At 45.9% G+C, this 23,992-nt stretch overlaps 1 protein-coding gene across 1 annotated transcript in view; it reads right to left on the bottom strand.

Moving 5' to 3' along the window:
- Positions 1-449: 449 nt before the first annotated feature.
- The window catches only part of UHRF1BP1 (UHRF1 binding protein 1), a 45,920-nt gene continuing 22,377 nt past the window's right edge, over positions 450-23,992 (bottom strand). The window contains exons 3-21 of the mRNA XM_006025287.3: positions 23,743-23,781; positions 22,715-22,806; positions 21,567-21,756; positions 20,739-20,879; positions 19,921-20,091; positions 18,693-18,870; positions 17,845-17,931; positions 17,076-17,240; positions 16,334-16,485; positions 15,417-15,558; positions 14,617-14,810; positions 12,320-13,875; positions 10,006-10,202; positions 9,210-9,364; positions 8,964-9,111; positions 5,924-6,189; positions 5,173-5,281; positions 4,589-4,704; positions 450-3,565 (exon numbers count right to left, since the gene is read on the bottom strand). Coding sequence (XP_006025349.1) covers positions 3,440-3,565; positions 4,589-4,704; positions 5,173-5,281; positions 5,924-6,189; positions 8,964-9,111; positions 9,210-9,364; positions 10,006-10,202; positions 12,320-13,875; positions 14,617-14,810; positions 15,417-15,558; positions 16,334-16,485; positions 17,076-17,240; positions 17,845-17,931; positions 18,693-18,870; positions 19,921-20,091; positions 20,739-20,879; positions 21,567-21,756; positions 22,715-22,806; positions 23,743-23,781 — 4,224 coding nt within the window. The 3' untranslated portion in view covers positions 450-3,439. The remainder of the gene's footprint in view (positions 3,566-4,588; positions 4,705-5,172; positions 5,282-5,923; positions 6,190-8,963; positions 9,112-9,209; positions 9,365-10,005; positions 10,203-12,319; positions 13,876-14,616; positions 14,811-15,416; positions 15,559-16,333; positions 16,486-17,075; positions 17,241-17,844; positions 17,932-18,692; positions 18,871-19,920; positions 20,092-20,738; positions 20,880-21,566; positions 21,757-22,714; positions 22,807-23,742; positions 23,782-23,992) is intronic.

The following is a 23,992-nucleotide window of genomic DNA, read 5'->3' as shown; positions in this document are numbered from 1 at the left end:
ATGCATGAGTTCAATATCACAGATACTTGAATAAAGAACACTAGCTTCTGGTTACATAGAACTGAGCAGCAATGTTACAGAGGAATTAAAAAGCTCAGACTTGACACAGTTCACATACAAGTTTTATACTTACAATGAGCTGTTTGTACATAGGTTTCACAGCAGGTTGTTTTAACGCAGGTTCATGGTTACCTCCTGTTCTACAGTAAGAACGTGTGGGTTTGGTGCCAGCCCTATCCTTACCACAGGAGGTAACACGCATTTCTAAATCCCTGCCTTTATTTTTGAAACATTATGCTATGCACATGAGGCAATAGTGGTGCAGGAAGTACCCAGCTGGTCTGTCCCCCACACTGGTGCTAGAAGTTTAAAGTGCATTGTCCTCCTAATCACAGATTCCCCTTCCTATAGGAGGGAAGGGCTGCTGGAGTTTTTAACATGGGCAGTAATGCACAAAGAACCTGTCAGGGCCTGCACTGAGGGGATGGGATGAGGCACAATTCTCCAGAGGAAGTATCCATTTTCATAGGTTCTGCCCCGCATCCAAGGTAGCGCAGTGAATGACTCTCAGGTACAGCATCCAACCAACAGTGCAGTAGTCAGATGGGATGTCAAAAGTGACCTTATTACCTCACCACTGCAGAACCTTTTAGGCTTCAGCTGCCCAGTCATTGCCAAAGGAAAATCATTCCCAACACATTACCTATTCATGTAGTGAAAGTCAAGCTCTTGCTGCATTCAGGCACTAGTCAGTCCCATCTTGGCAGGCAGATGGCAAAGATAAGTGGAGCAGCAGAGCTCCGCTCTCTTTGTCCTGAGGCTGTCTATTCCAGTGTAGCAGGCAAGGACCAACTATGACACTGGTCAACCCTACCTTCAGACTAACAGAGATAAGAATGCTAGCCATTTTCACTGGGTTCTAATCTGGCTGTCTTCCTCCCTTTTCTCATGCACAGAGCATTTTGCTAAGAGCTACAAGGCTCTTTGTGAGCCTTTGTTCAACACACCCTCCCCCAGTCTCTACCATTAAACCAGCACATTAAAGCATGCAGTTTTCTTCCCTGCAGCTAAAGCCACACTACAGTCCCCAGGAAAGAGAAGTACATATCTCCACCGCTGGACAAAGAGATCTATATGCAAGACTAATGGGGAAAAGCAACAGCACAAATCGCCTTCTTCCTTTTGTTCAGTCCCCAGCTATCAAGCCATCATGGCTTCTGAGTAGGAGTCACAACTCATTACTTGGACCGAGTGTAATCCTGACCTTATAAGAGTTTATCTAGCTTAATTTTAGTGGGGTTAAAAACACAACAGAACCTTTATGACAGACAAAATGCCACCAGAATGCTAATCTGCTTTTCAGGGTGAAAAAGTGTTGGGGATCATGAAGTGGAGAACTAGAATATGGTTAGACAAAGCTTCCATTCTCATATGACCTGGCCTTCCCACAGTTAAGAAAGGAAGGTCACCATCACCTATGCAGTCAGTTATCTTTGTAGTTAAGTTTTCCCCAAGCCAATTAGGTGCACTCTTCTACTTGTTTAACATGCATTATAAAGTGTTGTGTGCATTAAAACTGGTGCATGAATACACCTATAAAATATGGCTGGAAAATCCAAACTCAGAAAAGTGTTTGAAATGCATTAAAATCCAAGAAAACATCCACATGCAAGAAGGTGCTGTGGGTGGACAGTCCTCAGCAGCACAGAACTGACAAACCTGTACCACGTTTCATGCTAAACTATACAACTTAGTCCCACCATACAACAGCATCTACGGTTGGGGGCCACTTTCCCTCATGCCCCCTCTCCACCTCTTCTGCTGCAGGATTCCATCATGCCCCCTAGAGTAGGCAGTCACACACACAGTGGCTTCTTCACTGGATGCCTAGACTATGCATTAGCTTGGCTAGGAGAGAAGAAACCATACCATTTAGCCCTCGGGAGAACAATTTATGCTTGGGATATCACAAAGAGCATTTTCTCCAGTAGTTTTCTACCGATGCCTACTTCACATTTTACCAGGCTTCATACCTGGGGAAGCTGTCTTTTGACATGAAAACAGGCACAGACTAACTTCAAAGACTTCAACTGCTTCAGGACAGTATGTTGGAGAAGGGGTAGCATTTAGCTGGCATTTTACCAGAGTGAACACCACAGTTGCTGCCTTGATCCCATCACAGGGATAGCACAGTGAAGAGGCAACCAGAACCCTCTCAGAAAAGGTCCCAGTGCTCAGTGTCCTGATGAAACACATAAGCGGCCTGGCTGAACATTCAACTGTCGGTTCAGCTCATGCTTCAGGTTGGAAAGCTAAGAAGTTACTGTTGCTCTCTAGGCTTCTGTTGCTGCAGTCTGTGCACCTCTGATAGATAAGTGCAGTTCATAAGCTAGCCTCCTTTCCTCAACCATGACCTACAAAACACTCCCTTCACCCTGATTCCTTGCTTCAAAGATTAAATCATTCTTTGAGAGGAGATGCTGGATTCCCACAGGCTTCAGCACAGGAGATAAAGCTGAACTTGCCCAGCATGTGTTACCTAACAAGTGAGGGAACATGGCAGTCTTGCACTGGGGTACAGGCAATAGCTAGGGTGTCTGGATACTGTGTGGGAAGTGGGCTTCAGAAAGGGTAGATGGTTTTTAAACTAGCATATACACTGGTTCAATCCCAAGGCAGCAAATGTTTAGTGGAAAAGGGAACTAGAGGGAATCCTTTCTACCATGGCTCCCTGGGTTGCTCAGGGGAAGCTCCAGGCCACATTTCCTCTCCCTAGAGGAGAGATTTCTCTATCTCCCACACACAGCAAGCCCTACAGTTTCATTCCAGTCTTCGGCTACATCATGCTCTCACCAAAGAACTCTGTGCAACATCCACTGAAATGTCTGACTAGGCCTGGCCTTGACAAATTGACCTTATTGCTTTCACCTGTGCTCTTTGGTGAGTGCATCTGGACAAAAACACACAGGACAGTGCTAGATGAAGAACCAAGCGGCACCACCCAGCATGAGGAGCAAACACGAGAGAGGAAACAGACAGTCAGCGGGTGAAAGTAGGCAGTCATCTCTGTTGTCAACTGACAAGACAAGGAGACCCTGGCTCCTGACTACTGTTCTGGCATTTTGGGCTCCTTGACTGAGCTCTGCACTGGGTCAGTGATAGAGGGTAGCACCACACTGCCAGGACAGAGGAACGTGGCTGCCAGACCAGAACCAGGGAGCTCCCCTTGCTCATCCCCCTTCCCCAAGCCGGGCCTGCTTTCCTCTCATCACACACTTCGGAGTTCCTCTTACAGCAGCATTTGGGTTCCCATTCCCCCAAGTGATTCCTCTGTACAGAGGTTGACCTGTTTAGCAGCCATGTCACAAACTAGCCACCTCAGTGCTGGTGGTGATCCCTGCTCCTCCTGAGCAGTGGTGGGCAGGGCAGGCCTCTGCTGTCAGAGCTGGAAGAGGGGGTCGTGTTTGCGGATTTCCTGCAGAAGGCGTTCTTTGTCCTTGCTGGCGGCTTCTAGGGCCATTTTCATGCCCTCCAGCTCCTTCTGCAACTCCGGCACTTCCTTCAGCTGCAAGAGACAGGGAAAGGAACAAAAATAAGACCCAAGCTTCTTCCAAAATGTGAAAAATGAGAGCAGAATGAGGTCATTTCTTTCCATTATGATCAGAGAGGAATGCAAAACCAGCAGCTCTGGAAGGAACTAAAGGTACATGTCACAGAGCAAACAAAAGCCACTGACTGACATCCTCATTCTACTGAGTTTCCAGGCTTGAATACTTGCTGACAGATGCATTTCAGCCTGTTTGCTGGAATGCCTTTCAGACCCATTATTACAGTCAGCATACAGAGCCGCCACACAGATGGCCTAATGGCCGGCCCTCAGCCTCCCCCAAATGTGAACAAGACCTGTGTAAGAGAGGTTCTTCCTGCAGAGTGACTCTGGCTTCAGCTGACGATGAATACAGAGGCAAGAAAAGGTGGGGAGAACAGAAGGACAAACAATGGGCCCTATGCTGCACCCTGACAATGTGCACCTTCCCTGCCCACCTAAAAGCCCTACTACTGGTAAGGTCTATGAGAAAGGGCAGAAGGGGCCTCCCCCCTGGTCTCATCTCCGGGACTGAAACTGGTTGTTATTCTTGCTGTGTACACAGCCATCAGAGCAGCTTCACAGCCTGTAGCAAGGTTTACAGTATCCACAGCATCTTCAGCAGTGGGTCTTCCCTTGAGGCCCTTGTTTCATTCAGAACTTAGGTTACCAAAGAACGAGTTCTCTGATTGAGGCCTAAGGCCTTTTTTCTATAGCACCCCCATATGAAAAAAGACCTTCCAGAGCAGGGACTGGACAGACGTGGGAAGATAGAAGATAATTTCTCCTCAGAAGAAAACAAATGTTTCGGATACTGAAAAGGAGGAACTGATTATGCTAAGGGGATGGGTGTGGAAGGAGGCAAGGGTCCTGAACCCAGCCTGCTCACAAGAGGGCACTATTGTTACCCATCTGTAAACCCTCCAGGTAAGAGGACCAGTGTTTCCCAGTCTGCAGCCAGATTTCTATCAGTCTGCAAAGGACCATGCAGAAATGGCTTACCTGCACTTCATGCACTGCTCCTGCAGGAGCTGCTGGGACTCTCAGTGCTGAGACCTTGTGCTCCTGAAGGTCTGGCTCAGGCCTTTTCCGCAAATATGGTCCTTCACCCTCAACAGCTAGGAAGCAATACAGGGATAATATATAAATGTGTGCACTGCTACCATAGACCACTTGGATTCTCTTTTATGAGAAGTGCTCTGCAGATGAAAGGATCATCCCTTTTAAAAAGGGGAACTGACAACTTGTCCAGTATGCATGAACCAGTGGCAGTGAGTTTAGACTGCCAGTCACTCATTGTAACCATTATCAATGCTACTTGGAGTGCCAAATTTATCATCTCCAGCAAGACTGGACGGGAGTCGCAACTTGGAGCACTGGCAAGAGAACCGAAGTGTTTATATAGGAAACAGTTTTAGCCTGGTCTGGCAAGAATATCTGGGATAGATCAGATACCCCAGATCTCACCTTTCCCAGCAGTTGTGTATCCAGTCCAGCATCTTCCAGTAGGAGTCACTGCTGGGCACTCTATTCCTCAGTAACAGCTGCTGGGGCAAAAGGGACCAGGACTGCCCTACTTTACTGACCTGTTACGCAGAACACCCCGTCATCTTTGCGCGTCACAACAACGTGATCCACAGCCAAGGTGATGGGGATAGGACCAGGGGAGGTAGGGTATATTGGAGGGCTGTCATCCTGCAAGAAGACCCAACAAAATATCAGCTGCTGCATGCGACTCTGGAACTGGGCAACACAGCAAAGAACATTACTGCTGTCAGCATTCCCAGATCTATCTGGGGTTGGCTCTTACACAGAAAACAATGGTTTTACAGGTGGGCTGTACCTGCACTTTAGTTGCGTATAAAGAGAGCCCTCTGCTTGGGTGAAACAGAGTCACATCATTAAAGATGCCCCATAATCAATCAGTCTCATCACAACCCCCCCTTACTTCAGGTCACATCTTGCAGTAACAGTTTTGCAAGTCCCAGACTCAAACTCCCATCAGAATGTATCAATACAGCAGGCCCAAGACATGCTCCTGGTTACAGGTGCATTGTCAGACACCTTTCTGCCTCCATTTCTGAGCAACTAAGATTTCCACCCAGCTCTTTTTTTCCCCCAGGCCTCAGAATTCTCACGGTCCAAGCACTAACTAGACTACGATCCCAAGGACCCACCTGTACATCACTAAGTAGCTCCTAGAGGGCAGAGTAAAATGATTAGCATAGTTGACCCGGAAATGGCATCTTTCTGGACTGCTACATGAACCCTTTCACAGGTACCACCTTGCACACAACTCAGCTCGTGACACACCCCTCTCTCCAAACACACACACACCTTCAGCGTGATCTTGGTGTTCACAATCTCTATTTTCATGGGGATCACCTCCGGTATCACTTCATCCTCAAGGAAAGGGCCGAGGTTGGTAAGGAAAGACATCAAGAGCTCTGCCTGGTAGTTGTGGATCAGCATTTGAAGGAACCCGTTCTGAACAGCGAGGGTCGAATGCACAACGGCACTGGGTCCCATTTCAAGACGCATGCACACTTCTGGCTGAGTCTGACTAGTTTCTGTAGCTGAGGGTTTCTCTACGCTTAGTTCTCCTAAGGGCATGAAAAAAATATCATTAGTGTGGAAGATGGCATTAGCAAAAAGCTATAAGAAATACATACACGCTGTGAAGCCTTTCTTTGTTTGAACACTGGGTAAAATCCAGTCTATGACACCACTGATGATCCAAAATCATGGCTACTGTTCCGCGCTGCCATCTACATAAAAGGAGCACGAGTTCAAATTTCTGTGGACAAAACTCCACATCACGAGCCCTCAAGTTCTTCTCTCCCCTTCAGTTGTTTCACTTCCAGTCAGATGTCTAGATTTATCTGGTTTATTTGACAAGAACTAGAACTTTACGTTGTACCAAGGAAAAATCTAATCCCACATTGTATCGAGAATGAAAAAGTCTTTGACATTACTCTTCTAAGAAACCTTTTGTACACAAACAGGGTTCTGCATTATCAACTGTACACTGTGAAGTCTCATCATTTTGTTTTGCCTCCTAGTGGCTAAAAAGTTTATCACTATGAAAATGTATCAGCGCAACAGTACTACTCACTCGTCTTTGGAAGATTTAAATTTGAGTTTGTTTAAAAACGGGTGAAACATCCCAAATTAAGAGTGCTAAAGTCTTGATACTCCTCTTTTATCTACAGCAGGTACAGTGCAAGCTTTTTTACGTCACTTTAATCTATTAAAAATTATACTAACATGGAGGAACCCAAATAAAAAATCATGCCCTTACTGCAATAGACATTGCACAGATAAAAGACAGCCCCTGGTCCGGAGAAATGATAGTCTAGGTCACTCTGACCTAGACGGACCACACAACTTTAAGTATGTAGGGGAAGTTTAGTCTCTAGAGCTCATACACTTCTTGGCTTCTTTGGAGAAATAGTCACTACACATTCAATTAGTATTAAATTCACAGATTATAAATCAGAAAAGACTTGATCATCTAGTCTGAGTCCCGGTATGACAGGCCATAAGATTTCCCTGAATTAGTCTTCAATCACAGGATCTCTAAGAAAAGCAGCCAGTCTCAATTTAAAAATTGTCAGTGATGAAGAAATGCCCACAGCTCTTGGTAATTTTTTCCAGTAGTCACTTACCTGCACTAAGAAATATGCACCCTCTTTCTAGTCTGAATTTACCTAGCTGCAATGTGCAGCCACTGGATTATACCTTTATTTATACCTTGGGATGATAGATTAAGGACCCCTCTATTAGCAACTTCCTATCCCCCACATAGATGCTACTAGACTGCAAACATGGCACAAATGGAGTTTCACGAGTCTCAGAGTAAGACATTTCCCAGTCCTTTAATTGTTTTCGCGATTTTCTAGACCTCTTCCAATTTATTAGCTTCTTTCTTGATCATGCCTTGTCCTGGTGCTCCATTATTTTGCCTGGAATCATCATCAGGCTGACAAGCCTATAATGACCTATATCCTCCTGCCTACCATTCTTAAATACTTACAGAGCAGGAATTTTATTTTATACTTTTGGAACTTCTCTAGCGTTCCAAAGCTTCAGGGTGGGAGACAACTCCAGAATGCAAGTTATCCGAACATGCTCACTTTAAAAAGCCTCTAGTTTTAACATTCACCCGAGTAACTGCTGAAATGCACAGTGGGCATCATCGTAGGATACAGCTACATCATCAGGATTTTTCCCCCAAATACAGACTAGTTTATGGAATACTTCTGCCAGCTCTTTTATTCATGTCAGCTCTACCATTTGCATCTAGTATTGGGTAAACATCTTTCTTAAGATTCCTTTTGTTCCCAATATACTTGAACAACTACTTCTCTGGCTGTAGATTTTTTTTTTATTGCTTTCCTTGCTGGGTTTTCTACAATTTCTGTCTTGATTTATATTTTGTTAGTACCAACTTCCCCTTCCTTCCATTTGTTCTATATGGGTCTTTTTTATTTTATTATAGTGGCTTTCATTTCCCCTCTAAACTATTTTAAAAAAAACTAATATGGCCTTTTACTGTTGATTCTAGCTTTTTATATTCATCCAGTACATTTTTTTTTTTAGTTTCCAACTATGCACACTTAATTTCTCTCCTCCATCTGAGAACTAACACAAAACTGGGTATCAGCTTTGTGAAACTGAACCTTTGAAATCATCATGTATATACACAGAATACTGTTTGATTCTGTTTGCAAACAACAAACCTAATGGGCGGCAGTGAATCAATCTGTCATGTGGCACCTGTCCACAGGGAGTTGGTATGAAAATATCAAAAAGTCAATGAAACGACTTGAGTTCACTGGTTATGAACCATTGATATAAAGGGTCTCAACAGAATTTGTATTTCAGTGTCAGCAATCCTCATGTATGGCAGCAACTAAGTTTTTTGCACCTCCTTAAGGATTGTAACCTATGTACTCAGAGCACTCTATACCTGCAGAAAGCAGCCTTGAAATGTTCAAGATATAGTCAAGTTTGGGGCTGTTTTAGAAGTCTTTCAAGTCATGGCTGCTTGTCACCGTTGCACCCATCAATTGTACAATACTCTATTTAACTATATGTCACAGAACAGACAGTGAGGCTGCAGATTTCCTATGCACTTAGGTGGCTTACACACAAAGTACTGAAGTTCGTTACAATGCAAACAACAGGCAAAATATTGGGGCCAATATTGTGTCATCCAGTTAAGTGAAGTACAGACTTATCCATATTCATATAGTGCAGTCCACTGTGTGTCCATTGCTGCTATACGTGAAGAGTGCAAACGGCAGTTAAAACTCCATAGATTTGGCTTTGGGTCTTTCAAAGCCAACCGATCCAAAAAAGGTGAGTGTCTTACCCATGTAGCTATGAAGATACTGCCACATTCCAATATTTCCCAGCTGCTCTGGAATAACCTCCGTAGCTTGTACAGCAAGCGACATATCATCTCCTCTCACTTCTATCCCGCAGTTCACCTCATTCATTTTTAGCACCAGAACAGACACCTGAAACGGCACAGCAAGGGACCACTTGGCATAGACTGGCCTCGCTTTGCAAAATTCCTTTGGAAACAGATTACAAGGAGAGAGAATAAAAATCTGACCAGCTGAAGACTGGGGTCTTCTCCGCTCTGAAAAGATGAGCTGTTTATGTCAGGTGACCCTCCACCCTCATCCTCTGCCACTGGGCTTCCTCTGCTGCCTGCATCGTTAAGGCCACGAGGAAGGTGTCCTGTGGGAAAATGATCCAGGCTGGGTTCTGAAAGAGATGTTATGTATCCGTCACAGACGGTCCCGATTTCAGCATCTGCCTCAATATCATGGCCCAAAGGCTCTTGCCAACCTCCTGAAACCCATCACGAGTAGCTTGGACCACATAGATTAAACAAGCTAGAATTGAAGCGACACGTTCGTTGCAAGGCTCAGCCCCATTCTGCCCTTCTGTCACACCTTCCATAGCAGGTTCTCCAAGCACTTTATGAACATCCTCCCACCCAGATGAGAAAACAAGTGAAGTGACCAGACCAGCAATGAGACTGTGGCAGATCTGGGGATAGGACTCAAGTCTCTGAAGTGCCAGTTCATGTTTCAATCCTTCTCTGGCTCTACCTCCATATTTCAAAGGCACCCGTGACTGATATCAAACACATATTGGGCCAATTCATCACACGATACTTCCCTACACCTGATTTCATAGGGAAGACATCTCAGAGAAAAGTATCACAGAGATCTGTATTGGGTGAATTGCTTGGGACTTTGGGAATGAGTAACTGATAAATCCTATTCTGGACAGGCACAAAAGGGACCCTTGGCACACCATGCTTCACTGGCCACACTGGAGATGAATTTAGCTGTGTGAAATAATGAAAGAGAGGAAAAAGTATGTGCAATTCTACTTACCAGAGTCTGCGAGCATCACAAAGCCCCCATCACTGCCGTCACTGTCCACAGAGATCCGGTCCTCGGGGCCACTCCCATCTACGGAGGCGGCATCAAAAGAATGCTGGGATGCTGTCCTCTTCATGGAGAAGAAACGCATCCGGCTGCTGCTTCCCCCGGGAGTTGCTGGCCCCTCTTCAGCTTTAGGCACAGGATCCCTACCAAAAACCCGAAGATGCCAACAGCTCAGCTTCAGAGCACTGAACTCACCCCTAGGGACACATTTGTTGTTCAACAAAATAGTGCTCTGAGCCCAGCTCTGATTGCTGGGGAAAGCAGAGAGATTGAAACTTTATTCATCCACAGCCCAGGACAGCAGTCAATGACAGAGCAAGAGTCTCAGTTCTGCTGGTTGACTATTGATTTATTTACGAGTAAAAGTTTGGAGGATTGATCCAGTGAAGCTTGAATTACCTACTGATTAGCACCATACCAAACCATAGCCAAGCAGCAAGAAAGCCCACATGACTAATTCTTGGTCTGTCATGATGCTACAGTAATTCACATGGAGTGAATCTGGCATGTGACTTGACACAATCCTTTTTATAGCTAACTTCTTTCCAACACATCATCATTGAAAATGAGCTCATTCACATGCCCTATGCAAAAGGAGAAGTATGTCGAAAAGGCCACCACACTGGGCATACAAATCATTCTTACCAGTAATCACTTGGCCTACTTAAAAAGAGGAAATGTAAAAAGTGCAACACAGGCACAATTTATATGATTCAGTGTAACTACAAAAAGAGCTTTGCTAAACTTCACTTAAAGGAGGTGACTAGGCTAAAGGTCCTACAAAGTGCAGGTAGCCCCTGACATAACTAAGCAAGCATCTGCTATGGGAGTTTAGTTACCTTTACGTCATGTGGTTAAAATCTTTATTCTAGTAAGTGTATGAGCTGAAATAGATACTTAAACAGCAGGCGCATGGGATAAGCTCTCACCTTTCTGCTTTATCCCCTAATATGGGGCCCATTACTTTTAAACCTGGTATGCTCTGTGCAATGTTTGTCTTAGAATCATAAATATATGATGGCTGGAAGGGACCTCAATATATTGCCTCGTCCAATGACCTGCCCCAAAGCAGGACCAACAGCTGTTTATCTTATCTGTTCCTTAAGCGGAAGAGAATCTACAACAATCACAGACAGCCTGTTTCACATATTTCTGGGAGCAGAGCTCAGACCCACCCACTCAGTTTACAAAGGCCGCTCAAGAGCCGTCAGATAACAACAGTAACTAACCTGGACAAGGACTGAACTAGCAACCCAGAGATGAAGGGCTCCAGTGTCCCATTACCAATTCCCTGAACTATTCCAGCTGCTCAGCTCCACCAGTTCCGTTTTGCCTTTTGAAAAGTAATTGCCAGAAAATCACCTAGAGACTCCTGTACACTGGGAAATAGCCAGCAACATCCCTACTGCAATTAAACAGTTGTCAGTCGGTCATAATGTCTGGGTCCCTGTTGGCCTGGGCCAAATTTGGACAAACGAGAAATGAAAGAGTCCTCTCTCCCTTTCACCATCACATTCCCCACTGGACATTCTTACTGCCACCCTGCACTCCACTCTTACATGGCACAGGGAGAACAGCATTAGAAGAGAGAGGAGAAAATCGAAGTGAGCTTATGCTTGTAGAAGGGGATGGCTGAGAGATCTAACCATGTCAGGTATCAGTCTCATCACTTAATGCCTTCTAGAAGACATTCAGATATTATAGCGATGTGCATGGCACAAGGACCTATCTAGAACAGAGAAGGGACTGACCCGAGGCTCCTTGGAAAGAAAGATGCATTTCTGAAAACACCGCACAATTTATGTCATGCAGGTTTCTGCAGAGACCCTAACCACCTGGATCCTGCCTTCTCCTTGGCTGACAATCTCATGACACTTACAAGAGCATCGATTTTGACCATGGATGCCTGGACACATTTCCCTCATGCTACTGCATGACAAGCTGCAAGTTGCCCTCTACCCACCATGTGGCAACGTTTTAGTAGCAACAGGTGCCACAGACCGTGGGACATGTGGGATCTCTAATCCAAGCCAGTAGCAACACAGAGAAAGTCTATACCTTGGCCCCCTTCCCTCAGGGTAAGCAGTCTATGATTTTAAAGAGCATTCAGTGTAAGGTGTCAGAAGTCACAGACTGATTCAAAGTCAGAATGGAGGAGAAAGGAGCAATTGCAGACATGCGTGTGTCAGCCTTACAATGCCTCACTGTCCCCACAATGTGCTACTGCCATTTCACAGGGACAGAGAGATGACTCACTCACTTGGTTGGCGGTAGAGAGAGCATTTTCTGCATGGTGGAAGCCATCCTTTCCCGACTCAGGCTGAAAGCATCTTTAGTCATCGACATAGCTTCTTTGGTGAGGTCCATGGTCGCATGCAGAGCTTCTTTAGTGGCATCTTTTGTCATATGAAGTGCACTCGAGAATTCCACCTCCAAGCTCTTTAATGGCATTAGTTCTACTTCTCCATTGAGCATGATACTTCCATTTCCCATTGCCTGAACCTCAGATGAGCTGGAAGGAAGGGCAAGAGAGGTCTGACTGCTATGCTCAGTCACTCTCTCTGCATCCAGGGCTTCTACAGCTTCATGTGCTTCTTCTATTGGTCCTTTCTCCTCCACGCTCCTGCTCTGTGGATCTGCCATATCGGTTGCTTCCAGAGTTTCATCAGTCAAAGATTTTGGCAGTTTCTCCAGCAGCTCACTGGTAACGCTCACGTCTGTGTTTTCATTCTCACTATCCTCCAGGACTTTTGAGGGGCTGCCCATTTCCTTCTCTGAGCTAGCATCTGATTTCAACTCCTTCTCTTCAGCAGCCAGCCCCTCCTTGCTGTCTGAAGGAGACAGCTCAGACCCCATCATCAGGCTCGTTGTATCGGAGTCCACAGACCTAGGATCTGAGCCAGAGCCTGGGATGGGATTCATGAGCAGGGCCACTTCTGCACTGTTGAACAGGAGACCCAAGCAAGCAGTCAGGGGTTCTATGGGGGAGCCAATCACCTCCTGTGTATCTTGGGCCAACTGCTCCTGCAGTGTCTGCATAACTTCCCTCATCCTGAGCAGCACCAAGTATTGGTAGTGATTCAGCCGAACTTTCACATGAGCAGCTGAGTACATAAGCATGTGAATATCAGCAGAGGCTTCTAGCTCTTTATCACCCCCTCTGTCATTAATTTCACAGTCACTTTCTCTCAAGACATTCATTGCCTCTGGGATCTTGTGGATGCTTCTCAGGTCTTGCTCAGTCTTTGATCTTTGGCGGATCCCAGACTCTACGGTAAGGTCCTGGTGTTTGGCATGATTACTAAAGCTTGCAGAAGGCTTGATTTTCACCTCCAAAGCAGCAGAGGCCTGTTGCTTCCAGGCTTGAGCCTGCTGCCATTTCTTGGGACAGCAAACCCAAACTGAGAGGGGGAAAGGATCAATGAAGTTCACAGCTCTGCCCTTTGAACTCTCAGCCCCCTCAAAGTCCAAGGAAATCTGGGTGAAATTAATAGACCACAGGTCGTCAGAAGCAGTGGTCCTCTGTGTCACCAGGGGAAAACCCGTGTGATTTTCGGCTCTGGCATCCACCTGGTATGCATGCCTTAAGAAGAGGGTGTGGAGGATGCTGAAGCTGTCCCGAGACTTTGGAAAGTGGGTGTAGGTAGAGTGAAAGAACTCAGAGTTGGCAAATCTGCGGAAGAGGTTCTGGAGGGCAAGGCAGCTGCAGTGTGGAGCATGGCGTGTGTTGGTGGCAGTCATCTCGGACATGCGGACTGAGAGGGTCTGCGGGCGGTCCCGGTGGTCAGTGACTTTCTTCTCCACCGGGACGTTTAGCTTCAGTGAGGGGGAATAAATAGAGAAGGCAGTTAGGCAAGTTACACATTTCCACCATGCTCAAGACAGGGGTAGCTGGCTATTAATATTACCTCACCTTCTTTCAAGTGAAATAACTGGGTTTATTTTTTTTTTTTTTTAAAAGGTGACCAGGTGCAGCCTGGCAAGTGCCAGGGACTGAGGTCATTTTCAATCCACATCTCAGGAAGCAGCACAAGCTTATCCCATTCTACACCCATCCTCAGGCCTCGCGCCCCTCTGCAAGGACTCGCCCTCGCATTTACAACTCAAGCATCCCCAGCGAGACAACCGAAAACTGGGCTAGCCAGCTCCCAATGCAATCAGATTTCAGTGCTCTGGATGGATATCTGTCTGCTGGGAGTTGGTGTAAAATCCACCAATTCACTTCGAACAGGCCACACAGCCATCAGACAGTAACCCGACAGCAGCAAAGTTTAGCTGGCTTTGAACTGATAAACTTAAAGGACAATGGTTCCACATGCAACTATAACCTGGAAGTATCAATTTCTTCTCTTCCTGGGTTCACAGACATGAACTGTTTTGCCTATTCCAGACTCTATGCCACGTTATACTATCCAGAAATCACAAAAAGGAATTAACACCTGAAGGAGCCAGCCTAGAAACAAGGGGTTGGGAAATGTTCTTCCTCCTCATTCTGAGCTGCCACCACTCTCTGGTTCCATATTTCCAAGCAAGGGCAGTAAAAACCATGAACAGTACCTTCAGCCCAAAGCCATCTAGTCGAACATCAACGTGCTCATCCTGCTTGCCAGAGGTCTCCAGCTTGTAGATGGCTTTGAATTGCTCCAGGCTGCGATAAAGATCCAGGCAGAAGAAATTCACCCAGAGCATGCTCACTGTATCCAGGGTAAACATCAGGCCATTCAGCTGCACATACAGGTTGGGGCATGGAACTGCAGGACAACAGGACAGGGTAATGGTAAATTTGACATTTCTCAAACCCCAAAAAAGCTAGCTGAAGCCTTTTGAAAAAAAGAACTCCATATTCATCTTGCACTGAACATAAACGGGAAAGAAGACAAGATCATATACAAAATGTGAACTGTAATACTGCACGCTGATAGGATTGCTTTACAGCCAATGAACTCTAAGAATATTAACCAATTAAGATGCCCAGGACCCCATCTCATCAGGATAAACTGAAGCAGGGGGTGAAGGGACTCACCCAAATTCACAAAGTGAGTCAGGTTCAGAGTCAGGAACAGAATCCAGACTAGACTCCTAGTTCAATGTAAGAGACCCAACCAGAACCATCGAACTTGGACAGACACTGCGGTAACATTTTTCAATGACCCCATAGCCACGCTATTGTTACACACCCAATTTCAACCCTGCCACCTCCTGTCTATTTACCTAAGGATCCCAACAGTAAGCAAAATAAAGAGGAACATCAGGACACTGAACAAAACCTGAGACATGGAGGAACACATCAAAAGGATTAAAACTGGACTGATTCCCTAAGAAGTTTACCCAGTGAGGTGCTACTCTTGATGAATCACCTGGGAATTCCTGATTGTCTGAGAAGTAGTACTCTGTGAACTCAATGTGGATCGCAGAGACCTCTTTGGGAAGGTTCAGGGATTTCCTGCTGCAGGAGAGCAAGGAGGAAGGCTTCTTACTACGCTGCCCAGCAGTAGAAACCTGAAAAAAAAAAAGAGGGCAAGTCACTACACTCTGGTTTGATAAGTGGCTATTCACATAGCAGTGTAGGCTCCCATATTTATTCTCTTGGATTCATTCCCAGATCAAATGTTAGCAGTTTACAAGTGAAACTTGTCTTCCAAATACTAGTACCACCCCTCACAACTTCAATCTGAGTTCTGAAAATCCAGCTGGGACCTTGAATATTTATGCCTCCTATTACTACCAACAACTGTGGCATTCAGAATCTAGCTCACAACTCTGCTGAGGATACAACACAAAACACTCTTCTGCATTTTCTTGTAGCTCTGCAAGGCTAACGAGGGAAATTCTGAAGGTCCTTGGGACTCATCTCCTCAAGCAATGTCTACTTTTTAAGTCAGAAGGCGTGAAAGAAAGACCATCATCAAACCCTCTCCCGTCCTTACATGCATCTCAGCTACAGGCAGTATCACCTGCTCCAAGCTTTGCTGGTATCTGAGGAAAGTCCAGGTGGAAAGAGCACTTGACTTTGCAAGTTTAGCTTCAGCAGAAACTCAGCCATTTGGCACTCTGTTTGTGCCTGGGTTTGGTTAAAAAAAAAAGTGAAAAGTGTCTGAAAGGTGTACCGGGGTCCCTGCCAATAAAAGCTCTGGCACCCTTCTTGGCTCTGCCTACTCTAGGTTTTTCACGATTTCTTGTTTAACATCATAGCAGGCTAAGGACTTCATTGCAAAAATAAGACAGTTTGAACAACAGATGAGCACTCCTCCCTGCCTGCTGTCTGAATCCCCACCTGATGGATGTCCAGGTCATCCACTCGGACTACCACACAGCTGGATCGAAGCCGGTTCCAGGCAGGGCGCCGAAGCTGGGGTAAGCTCAGGGGAGGAGCCCGGGCCTGAGGATGGCCTTTCTCTGGAGAACTTTTGTGAGGACTGGACAGGTCTGCGGGGAGAAAAGCATTGTAATCAGTCTCAGGTGAATTTCACTCACGTCCTACTCAACGAATGAGAACTGTTAAACACCATACCCGAGAGAGACCTTCAGGAAGCCCAAATGTGTTTATCCAATAGGAATAACAGACCCAAATTAAAAATAAATGGGCCAGACTAGGTCATAAGGGATTAGTGCCCTGTGAAGAAAGAACACAGTTAAAGAGCAATGTCTGTTGTGGCAAGATGAATGTGAACTCTGCAGCACAGCTCCTAGGATCTGAGGCACATGCAGCATTTCACCTGCATACCAGCAATAAAACTGGGAATGTTTTACTGAACTAGCTAAGGAAATCACTCCTACAGTCTATCTATCCATTTCCTATAGTCTGTCCTAATGCCATGTGTCTTAATATTTTGTGGGTTTTATATTTCCAATTGTTTATGTGCCACAGTTTGGGGTTTTTTTTTTGCTGGCAACTCATTACTGCATTGTATAAGTAGCTGAGGTGGGGGGGAAGAGAGAGGGGGGTGTCTCCATCCAATGGAGTAGAAATAACCACCCTCACCTGCTTCACAAGAAGTTTAATCAAGCAATGCTACCTGGTTTCTTTTTGAAGGGCGACAGTGGAATCTTTGCAGATACGGGGTCCATTTCTTCACACTGCTTCTCCATCTTGCTTTGAAAATCGTTCACAAGCTTCTTCGCCCACTGTCCCCGAGCCTCCATCGCCTCACAGTACCTCACCCAATGCTTGCAGGTGTCTCCTGCACAACAAGCAGACATGCTGCCTTTCAGAGGAGGTTAGTGAGGACCTACACTTGACCCCCCGCATCCCTGTCATTCACAGCTGCATCTGGAAAATGACTTCCTCCCCTTGGGACCAGCACTCTGGCACACGCATAGCTGACGCCTTATTAAACAAATTCAGGATTCCTCATAGCAGACCTGCCCATGCCAGCTAGGGCCCCAGATACAGGCCCAGAAATGTATTGTTTCTCCTTTTTAAGGGCAACATTTTCAGCTCAGAAGGCTCCTGATTTACAACAGCCTGCTGATCTATATTCTTCCTAGACTTTCCCCTATATGCTGAGGCCTTTCAAGCTGACCTAGCACATGCAAGAAGCAGAGATCTTAGGCAGTGGGGAAGTCAGGAAACCCAAAGATTTACCTCACAGTAACTTCAGGCCTTCTTTCCTCACCCCCTGGCTACTTTTCCTCCCAAGGGTAAGGATGCCACTCACCCGCAGAATGGTGAAATCAAGTCACAAGGCCTTTGAGAAGCCTTCCTCACTGTACTACCTGCTACTGCACCCTGGATTCTTGTAGCAGCCCCTTCTCTTCATGAACTCTCCCCCTTTGTGAGCTTACCTGCCCAGTGGAAGGGGTAATAGTCAAATGCCATCCTCCTGAAGGTCAGCTGCATTGCGCCTCCCAGCACTCTATGGTTTGAGGTGTCTGCAAGAAGACATAATAAAGAAAGTGGCATCAACTGTGTAGTCCAAGTCCCAGCCCAGGGGCAGTCAGAGCAATGCTGCACAGATCACCAGTGTACACAGAGCCCTGGTTTAGGAATAGGACATGCTATACTAAAAGCAGTAGAGGAATTGTAGAAGAGGAAGGGTCAGGTCTTGGTCAAAGATCCCACAGCCTTTATATCCTAAAAAAATGAAAACTTTGGCAGCTGATCCAAATTCTAATGAAAGTGATTGCATTTTCCTTATATAAAGTTGCCCAGATATATCAAGCTCTTTTCTGTGTGTGTGGTCCTGAGCACCCAGCATAAAATCAAGTTACTTCCATTTAATTTGGCACCCGCCATGTGCAAGTGCCCGATGGCAGTGCACCAGGGGCACCACCCTTGCTACAGTACTGCACAGGATAGCTTATGAGACCAAACCAAATTTATCCACTCTGGGCAGTACTGAACTATTCCTGGACAGTGCCTTTGTCCAAGCCAGCATTCAATTCCCCAGCACTGGGATTTCTCTCCCTCCCTAGATTAAACTACCCCACAGAGTCAGGAAAGCTCTCAAAACACTTGGCTCAATATATAGACCTTTGTTCTATGGCAGCCTGCTGAGCTACTGACCCCTGCCTTGCAAAGTATTACTATGAAGCAGAGAAGTGCAGTGTTACATGTATGTGCCTGAAAGATAGGTCCCCCACAAATCTCTTCCTCGTCCAAGTTCTCCTTAGTGCTGCTTTCAGTTGGGTACCTGAGTCCCGGGTGTGGCTGTCATCACAGATGTGCAGGTCTAGGCGAGAGATGAGCAGGTGGTAGGACGACTCTTTCATGTCATATTTCTCAAAGTATTGGCCAATGCTGCTTGCATTTGGGCTACCTCCAAATGGCTGGGACCATGACTGCTGGGCAGCAGGAGCAGGTGGTGTAATCTAGCACACAGAGAAAAAGGCTCTGCTATGACTAGAATGTCACCAAGGGAAAGAAAGGAATTAAATCATGATGCAATGGAAGCATCCTACTATGTTGCACCCCATACTGGAAAAGCTTACCCAATGCTCCCAAACAAGAGACCTTGGCCAATGTTTTGTCACAGGACATAAGGGAAGAACCAAACCAGAGAGAATTAGATTTTGAGATTATCAGCCCAATCTTCAGATCCCATTTTAACAAAGACCATGCACAGCTAGGTGTCATAGTTCACCAACTTGTAAATCAGCAGAGGCAGCAGACCCAGCAAACCAGGCATCAGATTAAGACTCTGCAGTTCCCGCCACCTGGAGACAATTCTGTCTCCTCACCTCACGCTCTCCATCGTGTTGCAAGTCTCTGCTGAAAATGTCTTTCATCCCTTGCCTTGTACCCCTTAATTTCATTTGCTCTCTGCTGCAATTATTGGTACATAACTTGGCACAGCATTTTGTGAACAAAAACAAAATAAAAAAATGGCAAGGGTTAGGGTAGGATGCTCCAAGGTTAGTGACTGGAGAAGCAGCTGTTTAAATTCTCTAAAGTACCAATACATTCTGTATAAAACAAAGGAACAATATGAACATCTGCAAGCCTTGTGAGCCTCTTACTAGAATACTGAGAGAAACAGGATGGTAATATTCTCTGCTGAGCACCCTGACTCATCCTCATCCCATTGTATGATCATTTTTATAATACTAGAGCCCCTAAAACTTTATTCTGCAACAGAAACTGGTGGACTGAAATTACCAAGTGGAAAATATTTCCAGAGTACACTTATTGCCCATTTCCACCAAGCCAAATCCCTATAGGTGTACTCAACGCTCACCCCTTCACCCTCCTCCAGAAGTGATGGCTCTTCTTAGAAATTCACACAATTTGCTATCCACAGGAAGCAACACAGGTTACACTTTCCTACCATTTCTCAGCAAGGAGCAATCTGCATTTTCACACAGAGGGTCCGCACAGCTTTTTCTCCCTATTCTGTGACACCCACATTTATTACTGCTTACCTGGAGAGGTTCTGGAGCCATGCTCTTCCTCTGCTGGGCAGACTTCTCCATGGCTTCACTCAGGGACTCTGCATACTTCATCATTGCTTTCAGCTGAGAGTCTGTCAGCACCCAGAGCAAGTCATCAAGGAGGAACATGAGCTTAGAGGCCACCACATTGCAATCCTTTGTCTGATCCAACAGAAAAGCAAACCACGGAGTTCAGTAATTTTAACCAGTTGCATTTCTTTTGCATGGTAAGCAAAGACAGTAGCACTGTTAAAGCATGTGATACCAGAAATCCTGAGAGAAAATAGGGTGGGAAGGGTTCACTTATTTGACTGGCAGGCACCTGGAGCATGTCATCCAAGCACCCAGTCACTCAAATCTAATCTCCTCCCAAGGAAACAAATGCCCAACTGTACTGCAGGAAAAAGTGGAATTTTACCACCTCTCCCTGCTCCTTTTTCAAGTACAACTAAACCTACCAGTGTTTTAAGCACACAGTTACAAAGATGATAAAGTGTACTCTGACTTGAGCATGACAACGAAATACTTCACTCTCTGCCCAGCTGCATGCAGTTCTGAGCGTGTTCCTCTTGCACAAACCACAGGGTGATATTACATCAAGGGCTCTGCGTTTGTGGGCGGAAGGAAAAAAACCCCCAAGGAGTGCCGGAGGGAATGCTTATCACTGCACAATGCAATAACGGTGTCTTTATAGATCTCTTCTTAGTTCTGCCTTTCACTTCAGTATGGAGATTATTCCTGAGAGAGAGAGAGTCAGTTGAGATCTTCCCATGAAGATGTGTCTGCTGTGGGTGGAGGTAGATACTCACCCTTCTCTTGAGAGATATCTGGATCCTGCCCTGATTGGTAATGAGTCTCAGAGGAGTGGTAATAGGATCTTGATCACCATTGTCAGTGGCATCAGCCTCTATCCTAAGCGTCTGCCAGGTGAGCTCTTTAAACGTTAAGACCTACCCAAAGAAAGAGAGGGAAATGTGGAGGCAAAGAGAAGAGTGCTAATGATTCCACCAGCTTCAACGCTCTGAAGATAGCTGTATGTAATAGCAGTGCATACACACTGGCAATGCACTGAAGGAGCATGTACCCCTCCCTAGATTTCTGCACCAGTGGTGGGGCACAAGCGCCGGACTACAGCCTGGCCGGAGCCAGCACTCAGCAGCAGCAATGCTGAGTTGGGCCCCCCCCCAACAGGCATCACTTACACAATACCTATGGCAGTGCACAAGCTAGAAAAGTTATTTTAACGTATGTGGAATTGGCGGGGGATGAGGGGAAGAGAAATTCCAGGAACAGAGGAGCACAGTCCTGCTCCAAAAGCAACCACAGCAAGGATTAATGGTTTTGCAAGGCTGCTGCGAGCTTCTCTCATTTCTTTGCCCCAGAAACGAGCACCTCTGTGGAGATGGGGTAAAAGAACTGGCTCAGCTCCTCCAGCCCCAGCAGGCGCTGATGTGAACGCAACGGTATAGGTTTCACTGGGACTCCCTATTAACACTTCTTCATACACCACCACTTCTGAGAATTCAGAAGTAAGTGCTCCTTTCTGTCAGACCCTTTGGAGACCTCAGAAATGATCTCCCCAATTCTCCACTCTCCCAAAATGCATGCTGTGGCTGCCAGTGCAAAAAGACTCTTACCTCTCCTCTATGAGGGTCAGTGATGCGGGTGAGCCGCAGGTCACTCTGCTGCCAACTGGGGTTGACGCTGTATCCTTGGAGCTGCCATAGTTCAAAAGAGGCGTGAAAGGCCTTGGAGTGAATCTTGATAGTGATGGAATTGACGACAATAAACATCCCCTCCACCACCTTTTCAGCAAAGCCATATTCACTGCAAAGGAAAGGATCCTCAAAATCATCATTTGCTACAACAGAAGTCCCCCACCAGGCTGACCAGTGGATGGCGCATATATGTCAGAAAGAAGGTCCAAAAAAGGATACTCAGACTATTGCCACCTGGCTCTACATAGCTAGGCTAGTTCTAGAAGGGCCATTTTCTGCGTTCTAGGTCAGCATACCCAACCTGGAACAATAAGCTTCAGCCCTAGTGCAGTGACACGTACAAAAGTGCCCAGAGGAGACAACTGTCCTGTCATGGTAGCCAGGAACATGGAAAGTGATGGAAGCCCAGTACAGACTGAACAAGCCTCAAGACACTCCTTGTAACCAGAGCCCCAAGGAATGGTTGGGTCTTCAGAAGATTTCTGGGAAGGAGAGCCATGGAACTGGCAAGCACGTTACTTCTCACTCAATTAGGCTAGGAATGTAAAAAGGAAGTGGACAGAAGTCAGGAGTGGACAGAAGAGACTGCTGGGCAGGTGCTGGGAATACAGTGGAGCACAGATGAAGGGATGAAGCAGAACAGAGGCGTGGGTCATGAAAGGGATTAGTCAGAGGCCTTGGAAATGAGAAGATTCAGGATCTCTACCCCAAGAGGAGAGAAGTAGTGCAGGTATTCACAAAGGGGGGAAACAGGGACCTCGCCTAGAAAACGACAAAAATGATGGCTTGCAAAAAGCCCTAATGACTGGTTTCCAAACCAAAAGGCAAAGAAGTGCAATGCAACACCTCCAAGGAACATGGCTGGGGATTCTTAAGGATCTAGTCTAGGTCAAATCCAGCCATCTGCAGAGATCCCTAAGGAACCCTCCTCCCAACTCAGAAGGTGGAAAAAAGATGGTTCTTCATTTACATTCAAGGTTCCTCCACTGTTCATCTGGAGAAACCATACGTCTACCAAACAAACATCACTACGCTAAGGACTAACCATAGGGTCGTGGAATACCAACCTCTGACCTGCAGCAAGAGCAATAGGAGACTGTCCATTGGGTGGCCGAGGCTCTTCACATGTTCGCATCTCCACTTCCACCTTATCCAAGTACTGTAAACAAGAAACAGAGGAGACACAAGCCTATTAAGCTTTAGCATGAATATTTTGGCCTGAAGTTTGGAACACCTAGAGGCTTCCTGGAACTGCTAGGGTCAGAGGTAGGAAGCAAAAACAAGACCATCCCAATAAGGTAGACTCCATTTTTTCCTTATTCCCAAGGAGTTCACTGTGTTTGTAGGCATTTCAGATAAGACCTTAAATAACAAGCCTCTGCTCTGCATGGCCCCTGAAATTTAATGGACAATTTTCATACAAGTTGCAGGGAGGGAGACGGGGGGAAGTTTTCCCAGTGTTTTGACTAAAGGATCCCATCCTTTCCATTTCTCTTACACACCTAGCTCAGTGGTTTTCAACCTTTTTTCATTTATGGACTCCCCCCCCCCCAAATTTTGAATGGAGGTGCGGACCCCTTTGACTTGTAAGTGCGAGTATCCACATAGTTTTGTGACCTAGATGATTGCTGCATTTCACTGCAATTGCCCACAGCTGGCAAAACACTTTGCAATTCTTGGAGCAACATCTAGTTTCATAATAATTTTCAGAGCAAGGTTAGCACAAACAGGCCAGTGGAAATATCACCAAGGTAAATCTCACCATGTCCTCGAAGGAAAGATATTCCCTCTCAAGACCACTAAGCAGGTAACATAGAAGAGCTCTGCAGCTTCAGAAGGGGCTATCACCTGTCTGTCCAGCTTTCTGCACTAGAGACAAGATTCTTATACAAGGCCTGCGCGGTAAAAACCATTCACGTATCATGTGACCTAAGAGAAGCGTCTGAATTTGACTAATTTCTAAAATGTTACATCACAAACCTCTTGAAACACCCCTAGTCCTAGCAGTAAGAACCAAGTGTCCTTTGTAAGAACAGTCTCTTGCATAGAAGTTACAGCAAACAACCAAGGAAGAGGTAGAAAGCAAGAACATTACCAGGCAGATTGGGTGTGTCTTCAGTTTTGTCCACTGGATCTGTGAAAACAAAGCTAAGGTTTAAAAAATGATTCAGTACTGGAAGGTTTGAGCAATTAAAGGAGAGAGTTAAGCCCACCCGAGGTTAATTCACTATTCTGTGACAATCCACATCCATGGCATCTCACTGACTCTGGATCAAATGGACTCCTATAGACAACTGAAGAGAGATTCCAGCTGCCAGCCCTGTAAATCATATTTAACTTTTAGA

This window comes from Alligator sinensis, unplaced genomic scaffold, assembly GCF_000455745.1.
Source record: "Alligator sinensis unplaced genomic scaffold, ASM45574v1 scaffold872_3, whole genome shotgun sequence".
In the NCBI taxonomy this organism is placed as follows: domain Eukaryota; kingdom Metazoa; phylum Chordata; order Crocodylia; family Alligatoridae; genus Alligator; species Alligator sinensis.
This window is presented reverse-complemented; position numbering and strand designations above follow the sequence as displayed.